Source organism: Sus scrofa, chromosome 14, assembly GCF_000003025.6.
Source record: "Sus scrofa isolate TJ Tabasco breed Duroc chromosome 14, Sscrofa11.1, whole genome shotgun sequence".
NCBI classification, from domain to species: domain Eukaryota; kingdom Metazoa; phylum Chordata; class Mammalia; order Artiodactyla; family Suidae; genus Sus; species Sus scrofa.
Window position 1 is genome coordinate 50630006 of NC_010456.5, and position 11097 is coordinate 50641102.

At 55.2% G+C, this 11097-nt stretch overlaps 2 protein-coding genes across 14 annotated transcripts in view; one reads left to right on the plus strand and one right to left on the minus strand.

Moving 5' to 3' along the window:
- The window catches only part of P2RX6 (purinergic receptor P2X 6), a 37661-nt gene extending 34130 nt beyond the window's left edge, over positions 1–3531 (plus strand). For 8 of the 11 annotated variants that reach the window (XM_021074042.1, XM_021074045.1, XM_021074039.1 and 5 more), the window contains 3 exons: positions 1525–1618; positions 1689–1754; positions 1876–3531. In XM_021074042.1, coding sequence (XP_020929701.1) covers positions 1525–1618; positions 1689–1754; positions 1876–2124 — 409 coding nt within the window. In that variant the 3' untranslated portion in view covers positions 2125–3531. The remainder of the gene's footprint in view (positions 1–1524; positions 1619–1688; positions 1755–1875) is intronic. The other 3 variants (XM_021074040.1, XM_021074046.1, XM_021074047.1) reach the window with 2 other exon arrangements.
- SLC7A4 (solute carrier family 7 member 4) lies at positions 1688–8376 on the minus strand. 3 transcript variants are annotated; one of them, NM_001243816.1, is given in 5 exon segments: positions 3870–4313; positions 4421–4529; positions 4702–5342; positions 5733–6735; positions 7265–7354. In NM_001243816.1, coding segments are annotated over 4 exon segments (1908 nt in total). In that variant the 5' UTR covers positions 6697–6735; positions 7265–7354; the 3' UTR covers positions 3870–4119.

Consider the following 11097-nt stretch of genomic DNA (forward strand, 5'->3'; position numbering starts at 1 on the left):
TTAGTCGAGTTCCTTAACTGCTGAGCCATGACAGGAACTCTTTTTTTTTTTTTTTTTAGATTTAGATAGATTTCAAACCGAACCTTTGAAAGTAAGTGGACATCCAGTGCACACTCAGCCTTCTCAAGGCTGTCCTGAGAATGAGGGCCTTTCCCAAGTGACCAATGTCCTGTTGTCACATTCAAGAAATTTAACACTGGCAGAATTAATCTAATATTTAAATTTCCCCAACTGTGCCAATAATAGTACTAAATCTTTTTATGTTTAAATCCAGGATGTACTGAAGGATCTCACAATGCATTTGTTATCATGTTTTCGAGTCTCCCAAGCAGACCTCCTGCCCTGCAGGATCCTATCCTTCTGCCACCTCCTGTAACCTCGTAACATGGTATATGTGTGTACACACACACACACACACACACACACACACACTTGCATGTGTGTGCTCACACAGCCACCAGACCTGGAGATGATGCCCTTGACATTGCTTCCTGGACCTCACCTGCCCTTTGCAACTATGTGGGGCTGCACCACCCCACTCTGCTCCCCTCACCTTTGTCTATTTGTTTTTTGGTTTTTTTAGACAGGGTCATCTGTTCCATATTTTAGATTCCACAAATAAGTGATATAATATGGTATTTGTCTTTTTCTTTCTGGCTTACTTCATTTAGTATGAGTCTCTAGTTCCATCCATGCTGCTACAAGTGGCATTAATTTATCTTTTTTTTTTTTTGTCTTTTGTCTTTTTAGGGCTGCACCCTAAGCATATAGAGGTTCCCAGGCTAGGGATCCAATTGGAGCTGAAGTGGCTGGCCTATGCCACAGACAGGCAGCAACATGAGATCCGAGGCATGTCTGTGACCTACACCACAGCTCTTGGCAATGCTGGATCCTTAACCCACTGAGCAAGGCCAGGGATTGAACCTGCATCTTCATGGATGCTAGTCGGGTTTGCTAACCACTGAGCCATGACAGAAACTCCCTTATTTGTCTTTTTTATGGCTGAGTAATATTCCATTGTATTTATGTACCACGTCTTCTTAATCCATTCATCTGTCAATGGACATTCAGGTTACTTCCATGTCTTGGTTATTGTGAATAGTGCTACAATGAACATAGGGGTGCATGTATCTTTTTCAGTGAAAAGTTTTGGCTACATGCCCAGCCCTCACCTTTGTCTAAAATTCCTTCCTGATCCCTAGAAAACCAGTCTGAGAGATTCCCCTGCAGACCGCCTCCCCAGTTCCTAGGGGAGAATGAATTCCCCCCAGACCCTTACAACCCTGGGCCTGCCCCCACTCCCTCTTCCCACTACCCATCCCCTCAGCAGGCAGGGAGCTCCTGAGAGGTGCTTTCCAGCTTGATTTTTCTCTGTAGCCTCAGCAACTGCACAGTGCTGCCACTCAGGACTCGGGTGGGGCTGGGGCTCATGGAGTCAGTGGATGAGTGAGATGGGGGCATGGGAAGGCAAACCCAGCCTGGGATCCAGCAGAACAGGACATCAGACTTTCTCCTGCCCCCTAGGACTGCCACTCACTGGTGGGAGGCCTCAGGCGTGGAGGCCCGGAGTCTGCTCAAGCTCTATGGGATCCGTTTCGACATCCTGGTCACTGGGCGGGTAGGTGGGCAGGGGCAGGTGGGGCTGGGGAGTGACAGTCAGGGCTGCAAGGCTTACCCACATCTCTCAGGCAGGGAAATTCGGGCTCATCCCCACAGCCATCACTCTGGGCACAGGAGCAGCTTGGCTGGGCGTGGTGAGTGGCTTCAGCAAGTGGGACCCAGGCCCACCCCAGGCACAGCCACACCCCAGAGGGGAGGTGGGGAAGTGGAGGGGGCAGGTGGCGGCCCGGCCACAGGTCCACCCTGCTCTCACAGATCACATTCCTCTGTGACCTGCTGCTCTTGTACGTGGATGGACAAGCTCATTTCTACTGGAGGACCAAGTACGAGGAGGTAACTGTGGGTCTGTCCAGCCTTGGGGCTCTGCTCTGCTTGTGGAGGATGTCAGCTAGAGCCCTGACCTGCTGTCTTCACCTGCAGGCAAAGGCTCCAAAGGTGACTGCCAGCCCTGAGCCATCAGAGCCAGCCTCTGCACCCCGGTGCCCAGCTGCCCGGGAGCCTTAGAGGGGCCAGCACCTGTCCCTGCAGCCACAGCTGATAGTTGTAGCTGGTCACTGAGGCTGTGGCTGGGGCCCCACTTACTGGCCCCCACTCACCAGCCCTCTCCTGAGGCCTCTTCTCTGTGGTGGGGGTGAGGGCTGGAAGGGAGGGGCCTCACCTTGGGGACTTCCCAGATGCAGCCCCAGCAGGACCAGGGTGGGGGTGGGAGGAGGATTCCACCATTCAGCTCCCAGGCAGACAGTCTGTCCCCTGACACTGGCCTCAGTGGGTGCTGCCTGGGGAGAGCAGAGCCCTGTAGTGGGACGTGGCTCCAGCTGCGCCTGTCTGGGGAACTCTCTTCCAGCTCTGTCACCAGGGCTCCTAGCAGCATCCCACTCATGCATGACCAGCACAGACCCTCCCACTGTCTAAGGAGCCTCCAGCCCTCCCCTCTTGGTGACACCCCCACTGCAGGAGAACCCCCACCTGCCCAGCCTGGCTCAGCCGCGCTGGTCCAGGGTCTGTGCAGCTGGAGTCTAAGGCAGGACAGAAAGAAGTCTGACTGGAAGGCTGTTTCCACTGCTCTGGTGCTGGGCTGCCCTGAGCCCTCACCCAGTTTGGGGATTGGGTGGGGGCCTTGTGGAATGTGGAGGAGGGCAGTTGGGGCCCCATGCAATGGCACAGCACTTGCTCGGTTTGTGAGCACCATCCCCTCCCTGGTGGCAGCCCTTTGGCCCTGGAGGGTTGGGAGCCAAGGGTGGAGGAGCTGAGTCAGTGGTCCTTGGTCCTTGGGGCCCTTCTGTGTGCTGCCTTGGTGACACCCAGCCCAACCTCCTGGAACCTGTGGGGGTGGGGAGGGTGTACATCTGGAATTCACTGTTGCCCAAGGTCACACATAAGAACCAGCCTGAGGCAACGGCACCTCAGGTGGAGCCCAGTGGCCAGATGGAATGCCCCAAACACATCACAGAGGCTCCCAGCAGACTGGCCTGGCTCTGGAATCCTCACGGGGTCTGAGCCTTGCATGCTGGAGAACTCACCATGCCTGGGGGGCCGCCATCAGCAGGGGGGACAGGCTGCAGGAGTCAGACACTGTCTTGGCCCCAGGCCACTAGCAGGGACTTGGGAATGCCCACTCAGGGGGTGAGGGGATGCTTTCTCATGGGCCCTGGCCTATTGCCAGTGCAGTGACGTGGACCAGCTGGGGAGGGCCAGGGCTGGGGCTCAGGCTGGGCTACCATCTGCAGCCATCTGGCACTTGGAGCCTCAGCAAAGCCTTGGTTCGCCGCTGCCTGTCAATCTCCAGTGCAGTGGCCTTGGAGAAGCAGGCCAGGGTGAGAGAGCCTTTACCAGGATGGGGTCACGTGGACGGGGCACAGAGGAAACTGATGTGTGGCTCCAGAGTTGGGGAGTAAAGCCTTGTCAAAGCCAGCAGCTTCCTGTGTGGTCCTTAAGGGCAGTGATGAGAGCTGGAAATGTCTGTGGTGGGGACAGCACCGCATAGGGTGACCCGTGGGGCAGAACAAGGTGGGCCTGGGGACCCTCAAGGACTGGGTAGGCCAGAAGTTACCTTTAGCAGGCCTAGGCTCTTGCACACGCCTCCCCACATGTGTACCATCTGGAGACTTTACGCAAAGCCCCTGAAGGTGGGACAAAGATGTACCGGGCCTGGCACCTCCCCGCTGCAGAACCCCTGCACCTTGCTGTGCAGTGGGGACAACTGCGTGCTTCCCAGTGCCACAAAGACAATGGATACAATGCAGGCCGCATGGCTGGCTGGGCAGTTATTATTGTATATTCCTGGGGCTGGAGCCTCATCTACCCCCCAACTCCACCCCACCTGCCCAGGCTGCTGGAGTGGGTCATGAACTGGAAGGCACCGGGCAAAGAGTCTACCACACCAGTGCTGGTCACGCCCACTGCAGCCCCAAGGACCCCCTGGTGTGAGCAGACCTGAACCAGAGCTGGCCTGGATAGAAGGCGGGCCTCCCAAGGTGGAGGGCAGGCCCCCAGCAGTCCTCATGGACTGGAGGGCTGCTCCAAGTGGCCAGACTCCTGGGCTGGTGCCTGGCTGGGGGGCTGCACAGCCTGCACTGTCTCCTCCAGTGAGCTGCCGCTGGGGAAGACCACATAGCGTGTGATGGTCAGCCCTGGCAGCTCCCGCTGGTTCTCCTTGCTGTGCCGCATGCCGTACCCGAAATACACTGTGAGTCCTGTGGATGTGGTGCCAGGTGAGCGGCAGGTGACAGCGCTGCTCACCCCCCACCCCCCACCCCAACTCTCCTCCTGTGGCCCGGGGCACCCAGCTGGCCCCACTCACCGATCACCAGCCAGATGAAGAAGCGCAACCAGGTCAGGATGCTCAGCTTCAGCATGAGGCAGATGTTGAGGAAGATGCTCACTGCTGGAATCAGTGGCACCATGGGTATCTGAGAGGCAAGGGCAGGGCGGGGCTGGGCCACAGGGAAGGGCTGCATGCCATGCCCAGGGCCCACTCATGAGGCAGTCAGAGGGGGACATGTGTGTCGCCTCCCCTGCTGTGGGAGCAGAGGAAGTGGGGAGGAGGGGGCTGGTGGGCTGATGGCATTGGCAGGGAGGTACCTGGAAGATGTCCTGCTGGCGTTGCTGCTGGTAGGCCCCCAGGACAATAAGACTGAGCAGAAACATGCCGCCGCTGAGCAGGAGCAGCAGGACAGAGCCCCAGTGAGGGAGCTTCAGGACTGAGTTCCCGATGGTCAGTGTGCAGGCCAGGATGGCGCCCGAGACCACCAGGACCCCGATTGCCCAAGCCACGGCTGTCCCAGGGCAGCACCTATCCAGGCAGCCCAGGTAGGGCCTCAGGGCTGGCCGCAGCTGCCCAGGCTCAGAGGCTGGGCCCTGCTCAGTGCCCACCAGCTCTATGTGGTCTGAGAAGGAGTTGTACTCCTTGGCCGCAGGGACAGAGCTTTCTGGGCTGGTGGAACTGGATGCAGGGGCCTTCTGGAAGCGGAGCACGATGACGCTGATGGCCACGAAAGTGTAGGCCAGCAGGGTGCCAATGGACAGGAACTGGACCAGTGCTTCGAGGTCCAGCAGCAGTGCCACAAAAGCTGTGAGGGCCCCGAACACCATGATGCCCACTACAGGCACCTGTGTCCTGGGGTGCACGTAGGCAAACGCCTGGAAGAAGAGCCCATCTGTAGCCATGGCGTAGATGATGCGTGGCAGGGAAAAGAGGATACCAAGCAGGACCGTGTTCATGGCTGTGGTAGAGGAGGGGGACTGGTCAGCACAGCAGACAGGCCCCAGGGGCCACTGCTGTGGGGCATGAGTTCGTCTGGGTTCTCAGGTGAGCCTAGTGACTATGGGGTGCAGGACTGTCACTCCCCCAACCAGGAATGGGACACCTCAGTTTAGGTCAGAGGCCACTGGGGATCTGGTGAGGGCTGAGTCCCTCTCCAGAAAAGAAACTGGAGGCACAGGCCCAGAAGCAACATTCCACATCCAGTGGGGGGGCAGGGGGAGTAGGTCCCTCCCAGCAGGCCTGGGTGGAGTCTAACGATTAGCATCTTCCTGGGCCCATTATACAACCAGTAAAACTGAGGCCTAAGTGGAGATGTGTTTCCTGGGAGGCCAGGGCAGGGCTCACTTACAGCAGATGGAACCAATCGCCACGATGTAGCCAGCCCAGCCATAGCCCCGCTCGTAAAAGGCGTCGGCAAGTGCCGAGTCAGGGGCCAGGTGGTGCCAGGGCACCATGAGAGTGACCACAGTGGAGACCAGGATGTAGGCACTGGCTGCCAGGCCCAGCGAGACGGTGATGGCCACAGGCACGGCTCGCTTCGGGTTCCGAGCCTCCTCGCTGGAGGCAGCGATGACATCGAAGCCCACAAAGGCATAGAAGCAGGTTGCGGTGCCGGCCAAGATGCCAGAGAAGCCAAAGGGTGCAAAGCCACCCTCCTGCTTGCCCCAGTTTTGCGGGCGGGCCAGGATGAACCCCAGGATGATGGTGAAGAGGATGACGGTCATGTTGATGGCAGATAAGGTGTGGTTGAGCCAGGAGGAGACGCGGGCTCCACAGGAGACAAAGATGGAGACCAAGAGCAGGATGCCAGCAGCCAAGAAGTCTGGATACCCGGCCAGGAAGGGCACCTGCCAGACGCCCACGTGGACCTCGGTGAAGTTGCGGATGCGGTGGTTGAACATGGCATCCAGGTAGCCACTCCAGGCACGGGCCACCGCAGCGCCACCAATGAGATACTCAAGCACCAAGTCCCAGCCGATGAGGAAGGCCCACAGCTCACCCATGGACACATAGGTGAACAGGTAGGCCGAGCCTGTGCGGGGCACGCGGGCCCCAAATTCTGCGTAGCACAGGGCCGCCATCAGGGAAACCACGGCAGCCACACCAAAGGACACGATCACAGCAGGGCCGCTTATCTCCTTGGCCACAGTGCCGGTGAGCACATAGAGGCCTGAGCCCACCATGGCCCCCACTCCCAGCATGGTCAGGTCCAGCGTGGACAGGCAGCGCTGCAGCAACGTCTCCATGGTGGCCTCCTCCAGCGGCTTCCGCCGTTTCAGCTTCTGACAGAAGCGTGCCAGCCTTGAGGCCATTGTGGCAGCTGAGAGGAGCACCAAGCCAGCTGCTAGCACCTACCAGGGCCAGAAGGGAGTGAACCAGCCTTTAGTCCTCCCTCTGACCCCACCCTGGGGGCCTGGGCCCTTAATGCTGGCCTGCCAGAGGGATGGGCTGGGCCAGGGGTGGTCAGGAGATTACAGAGGTTGGGTCTGCCTCCAGGGCAGGTCAGGGAGCCTGGTGGAGTGGAATCCAGGTGTGCTTAGGGGGAGGTTCCAGGGAACATGTCTGGGAACAAGTGCTCTGGGTGGGATCCCAGAGCAAGGTGGAAACACAAGGCTTCCCGGGAGCCAGGCCAGGCCTCCAGAACCCGGAACAGGAGCGGAGCTGCTGCCCTGGGTGTAGCCCAGGCAGCCACCTGGAATCACTCCTCCCGATCACCCCTCCCCCTAACCGCCGGCTGGAGTAACAGCGCGCTGGCCTCCAGTGAGGGCGCTCCGGCCAGGCCCTGGAACCCCAGGCTCAGCGCTGAGCTTCAGCCGGCCCTTGCCCCACGCCACCGCCGCCCCTTAGCACCCCCTGCCCCTCGAGCCTGTTTTACCTCACCTTGTCCCCAGGTACCACCTCTCTGGGGCCTGAGTCTGTTTCCGCAGGACTCCGACCCACCTGCTGTGGCTGCTGAGCAGCTCTGAGCGCTGAGACCGCCCCGCCTGGCCTGCCGGTGCAGACTGCGCCAGAGCCCGCCCCCGCCCGCGGGGGGCCAGACCCAGCGCAGGCCCCACCTCGCAGTCACAAACACCCAGGCAGCTCACTCCCTCTTAGCTCTAGGTTAACTCTAGGTTCTCAGGATGACCTAGCCCTGGTTTGGTTCACAGATGAGGATGCCCAAGGCTCCAGGGCAGGCTCTGAAGCCAGGGCAGGTTAAAATCCTGGTCTGGGAGGGCAGCCGCTGGGGATCTGGTGCCTCAGAACCCCTCCTTGATCCCCCATCCCCATGCGTGTACTCCATCTAGCTGGGTACCATCCAGGCACCCCCAACTCTAGGGGTGTGGGGGCTGCAGGAGTCAGGCAGGTCTTGCTAAACTGAGTGGCCCTGGGCAACCCTTAACTCCCCTACCCAGTGGGATGGCAGGAAGCCACTTCGCATTGGTGAGGGAGTGCTGGGCTTTCAGGAATGTCCTGTGAATTGGCAGAATGCATGCTGGCTGTTCTGAGCCTCTAGCTACAGACAATGTCCCCAAAGAAGGAAGCAGTCTCTTGGGGACAAGCCACAGCCCTCCAGCTCAGGGCACCCTGAGGGCCCCTCAGACGCCAACACTGGGGAGCACCTGTGTCAGGCTGGGAGGACTTGGGGGACCCCCCTCAGACCCCTGCTGCTGGATATCAGTGAGAGGTATGGTACTGAGCTCCTGCTCTGTGCCAGTCCCCATGCCACAGGCAGCCCATATCTCCTTCCATGACCAGGTCTGTTCATTCCTGGGACTGAGAGGTCTTTGTCCTCTTCCCACTTCTTTGAAAGTGCAAAGGTGGATGTGACAGGGTAGTCCCAGTGGAATGATGACAATCCATCTAAGTGAAGCAAAACCAAAACAGATATCCTCGTCCTCCAGAACTTTGTACATGTTTCCAGGTTGATGTGTGGTTTGTGGATTAGGATTTTATTTTATATTTTATTTTTATTTTTTGCTTTTTTTAGAACCAAACCTGTGGCATATGGAAGTTCCTGGGCTAGGGGTTGAATCAGAGCTGTAGCTGCTGGCCTATGCCACAGCTCACGGCAATGCTGGATTCTTAACCCACTGAGCAAGGCCAGGGATCGAACCCGCATCCTCATAGATATTAGTTGGGTTTGTAACCTGCTGAACCACACTGAGAATGCCCAGATAAGGATTTTTTTTTTTTTCCTTTTTAGGCTCACACCTGTGGCATACGGAAGTTCCCAGGCCAGGGGTCAATTCGGAGCTATAGCTATGGGCCTACGCCACAGCCACAGCAACACGGGATCCAAGTTGGATCTGTGATCTACACCTAGCTCATGGAAATGCTGGATCCCTAACCCACTGAGCAAGACCAGCAATCGAACCCGTGTCCTCACGGATACCAGTCAGATTCGTTACAATAGGAACTCCCTGGATTAGGATTTTAAAGTCACCTGCAGCCTGTCTGGTTTAGTGGGCTCCCCAGCAAGTTGGTGCCACCAGGAACACTCTGCCTTAGCCAGCTCCTTGCACCCTTCTGCTATTTGGCTGATGATGTCTTGAGGAGCTTCTTAGATGGGCTCCCACTTCCTGCAGGAAAGCCATCTCTCCTTACCTTGTTCCATGTGGCCCAGACATAACTAACTGATCCCATGTTCCTTGTTCTGAGATGCCTTCAGAAAATCTAGGGAAATGCATTTCAAACCATGAGGGTTGTGCAATTTTATAGCAGGAGGTCCCAAGAGGCCTGACAGATGACCTCATGAGAGCTGGCGTGCAGTGTTTCTGGGCCCTGACTTTTTTTTTTTTTTTTTGTCTTTTTATGGCTGCACCCTCGGCATATGGAGATTTCCAGGCTAGGGGTCTAATCAGAGCTACAGCTGCCAGCCACAGGCACAGCCACAGCCATGCCAGATCCGAGCCATGTCTGTGACCTACACCACAGCTCACAGGAACGCCGGATCCCTAACCCACTGAGTGAGGCCAGGGATGGAACCTGAAACCTCATGGTTCCTAGTGGGATTCATTTCCGCTGCACAAAGATGGGAACTCCAAGGGCCCGGACTTTTTAATCTATTCAGAGAAGCACTCTCAACACAGCCATTAATACCCAATGGAAGAGTTCCCTGCTGGCTCAGCAGATTAAGGGTCTACTGTTTTCACTGCTGTAGCTTGGGGCACTGTATGGTAGGTTGGATCCTTGGCCCTAGGAACTTCCACGGGCATGGCTAAAAAACAAATAAAACAAACCAAAAACTCAATGGATATTTGAGGCCAAGCATGATTGATGCATTGAACTGTAAATTCCCAGGGGTAGGGCTGGGCTGAGTGCTGGCTCCCTCCTGCATAAGGAGCACCATGAAGACTCAGTGAAGATAAAAGCACCAAAAAATAAAAGAAGAAGAGGAAACACTTCTGGGAGTTCCTACTGCGGCACAGCAGAAACAAATCCAACTAGTATACATGAGGATTCTGGTTCGATCCCTGGCCTCACTCAGTGGGTTGAGGATCTGGCGTTGCTGAGTTGGGGTGTAGTTCGCAGATGTGGCTCAGATCCCACATTGCTGTGGCTGTGGCGAAGGCCAGCAGCTGCAGCTCTGATTTGACCCCTAGCCTGGGAACTTCCATATGCCATGAGCCCTAAAAAGCAAAAAAAAAAGAGAGAGAGAGAGAGGAGAGAGAGACCACTTTCCAACGTCATTCTACAAGGTATTACCCTGACAGCAAACCCAACAAAGACATCACAGGAAAAGAAAACTACAGATCAATATCCTTTGTGAATATAGACACAAAATTGATCAACCAAATATTAGCAAATCAAATCCTTCTTTCTTTCATATTTCTTTTCTGTATGTGCAGCAGTTTATCCATTCATCTACTGAAGGACCCTTTAGTTACTTCCAAGTATTAGTGAGTATGAATAAAACATCCATGGCATAATAAAAAAAAAGAGAGAGAGAGAAAAAAGAAATAAGGCCAACACAGCATTTCCTTATACCTTTTTGTATTACAACTATAAATGTAATAAAAGTCATGGAGTAATAAAAATAAATAAATAAATAAATAAATAAAATAAAACATCCATGTGCAGTTTTTTGTGTGGACATAAGTTTTTGGCTCTGTTGGGTAAATACCAAGGAATGTGATTGCTGAATCGTATGGTGAGAGTATGTTTAGTTTTGTAAAAAATCACTAAGCTGTCTTCCAAAGGGGTTGTACTGTTCTGTACTCTCATCAGCACTGAATGAGAGTTCCTGTTGCTCCCTGTCCTCCACCAGCATTTGGTGTTGTCAGCATATTGGACTTCTGCCTTGCTAATAGCTGTGTTGTGGTATCTCACTGTTATTTTTTATTCACAATTCCCTAATAACATACCATGTTCAGCATTTTTTTTTTTTTCTGTCTTTTTAGGGCTGCATTCATGGCGTATGGAGTCAAATCAGAGCTTTAGCTGCTGGCCTTCTCCACAGCAACAGCAATGCAGGATCCTTAACCCACTGAGCGAGGCCAGGGAATCAAACCTGAGTCCTCATGGATGCTAGTCAGATTCATTTCCTCTGAGCCATGATGGGGACGCCTGTTGAGCATCTTTTGATATTCTTATTTGCTATCTGTATATCTTCTTTGGTGAGTTATCTGTTCAGATCTTTTGCCTATTTTTAATTGGGTTGTTGGTTTTCTTACTGTTAAGTCGTAAGGTTTGTTTGTATACTTGGGGGAACAGTTCTTTATCAGATGTGT

What these genes read in the sequence shown, in the direction of transcription:
- SLC7A4 (XM_021072054.1), bottom strand. Translation starts at nt 6,696, where the DNA reads ATGGCCTCAAGGCTGGCACGCTTCTGTCAGAAGCTGAAACGGCGGAAG. An exon ending in GGCGATTGGTTCCATCTGCT is followed by an intron (nt 5,343 to 5,732) that starts GTAAGTGAGCCC and finishes CCTCTACCACAG; the next exon opens with CCATGAACACGGTCCTGCTT. An exon ending in CTTCATCTGGCTGGTGATCG is followed by an intron (nt 4,314 to 4,420) that starts GTGAGTGGGGCC and finishes CCACATCCACAG; the next exon opens with GACTCACAGTGTATTTCGGG.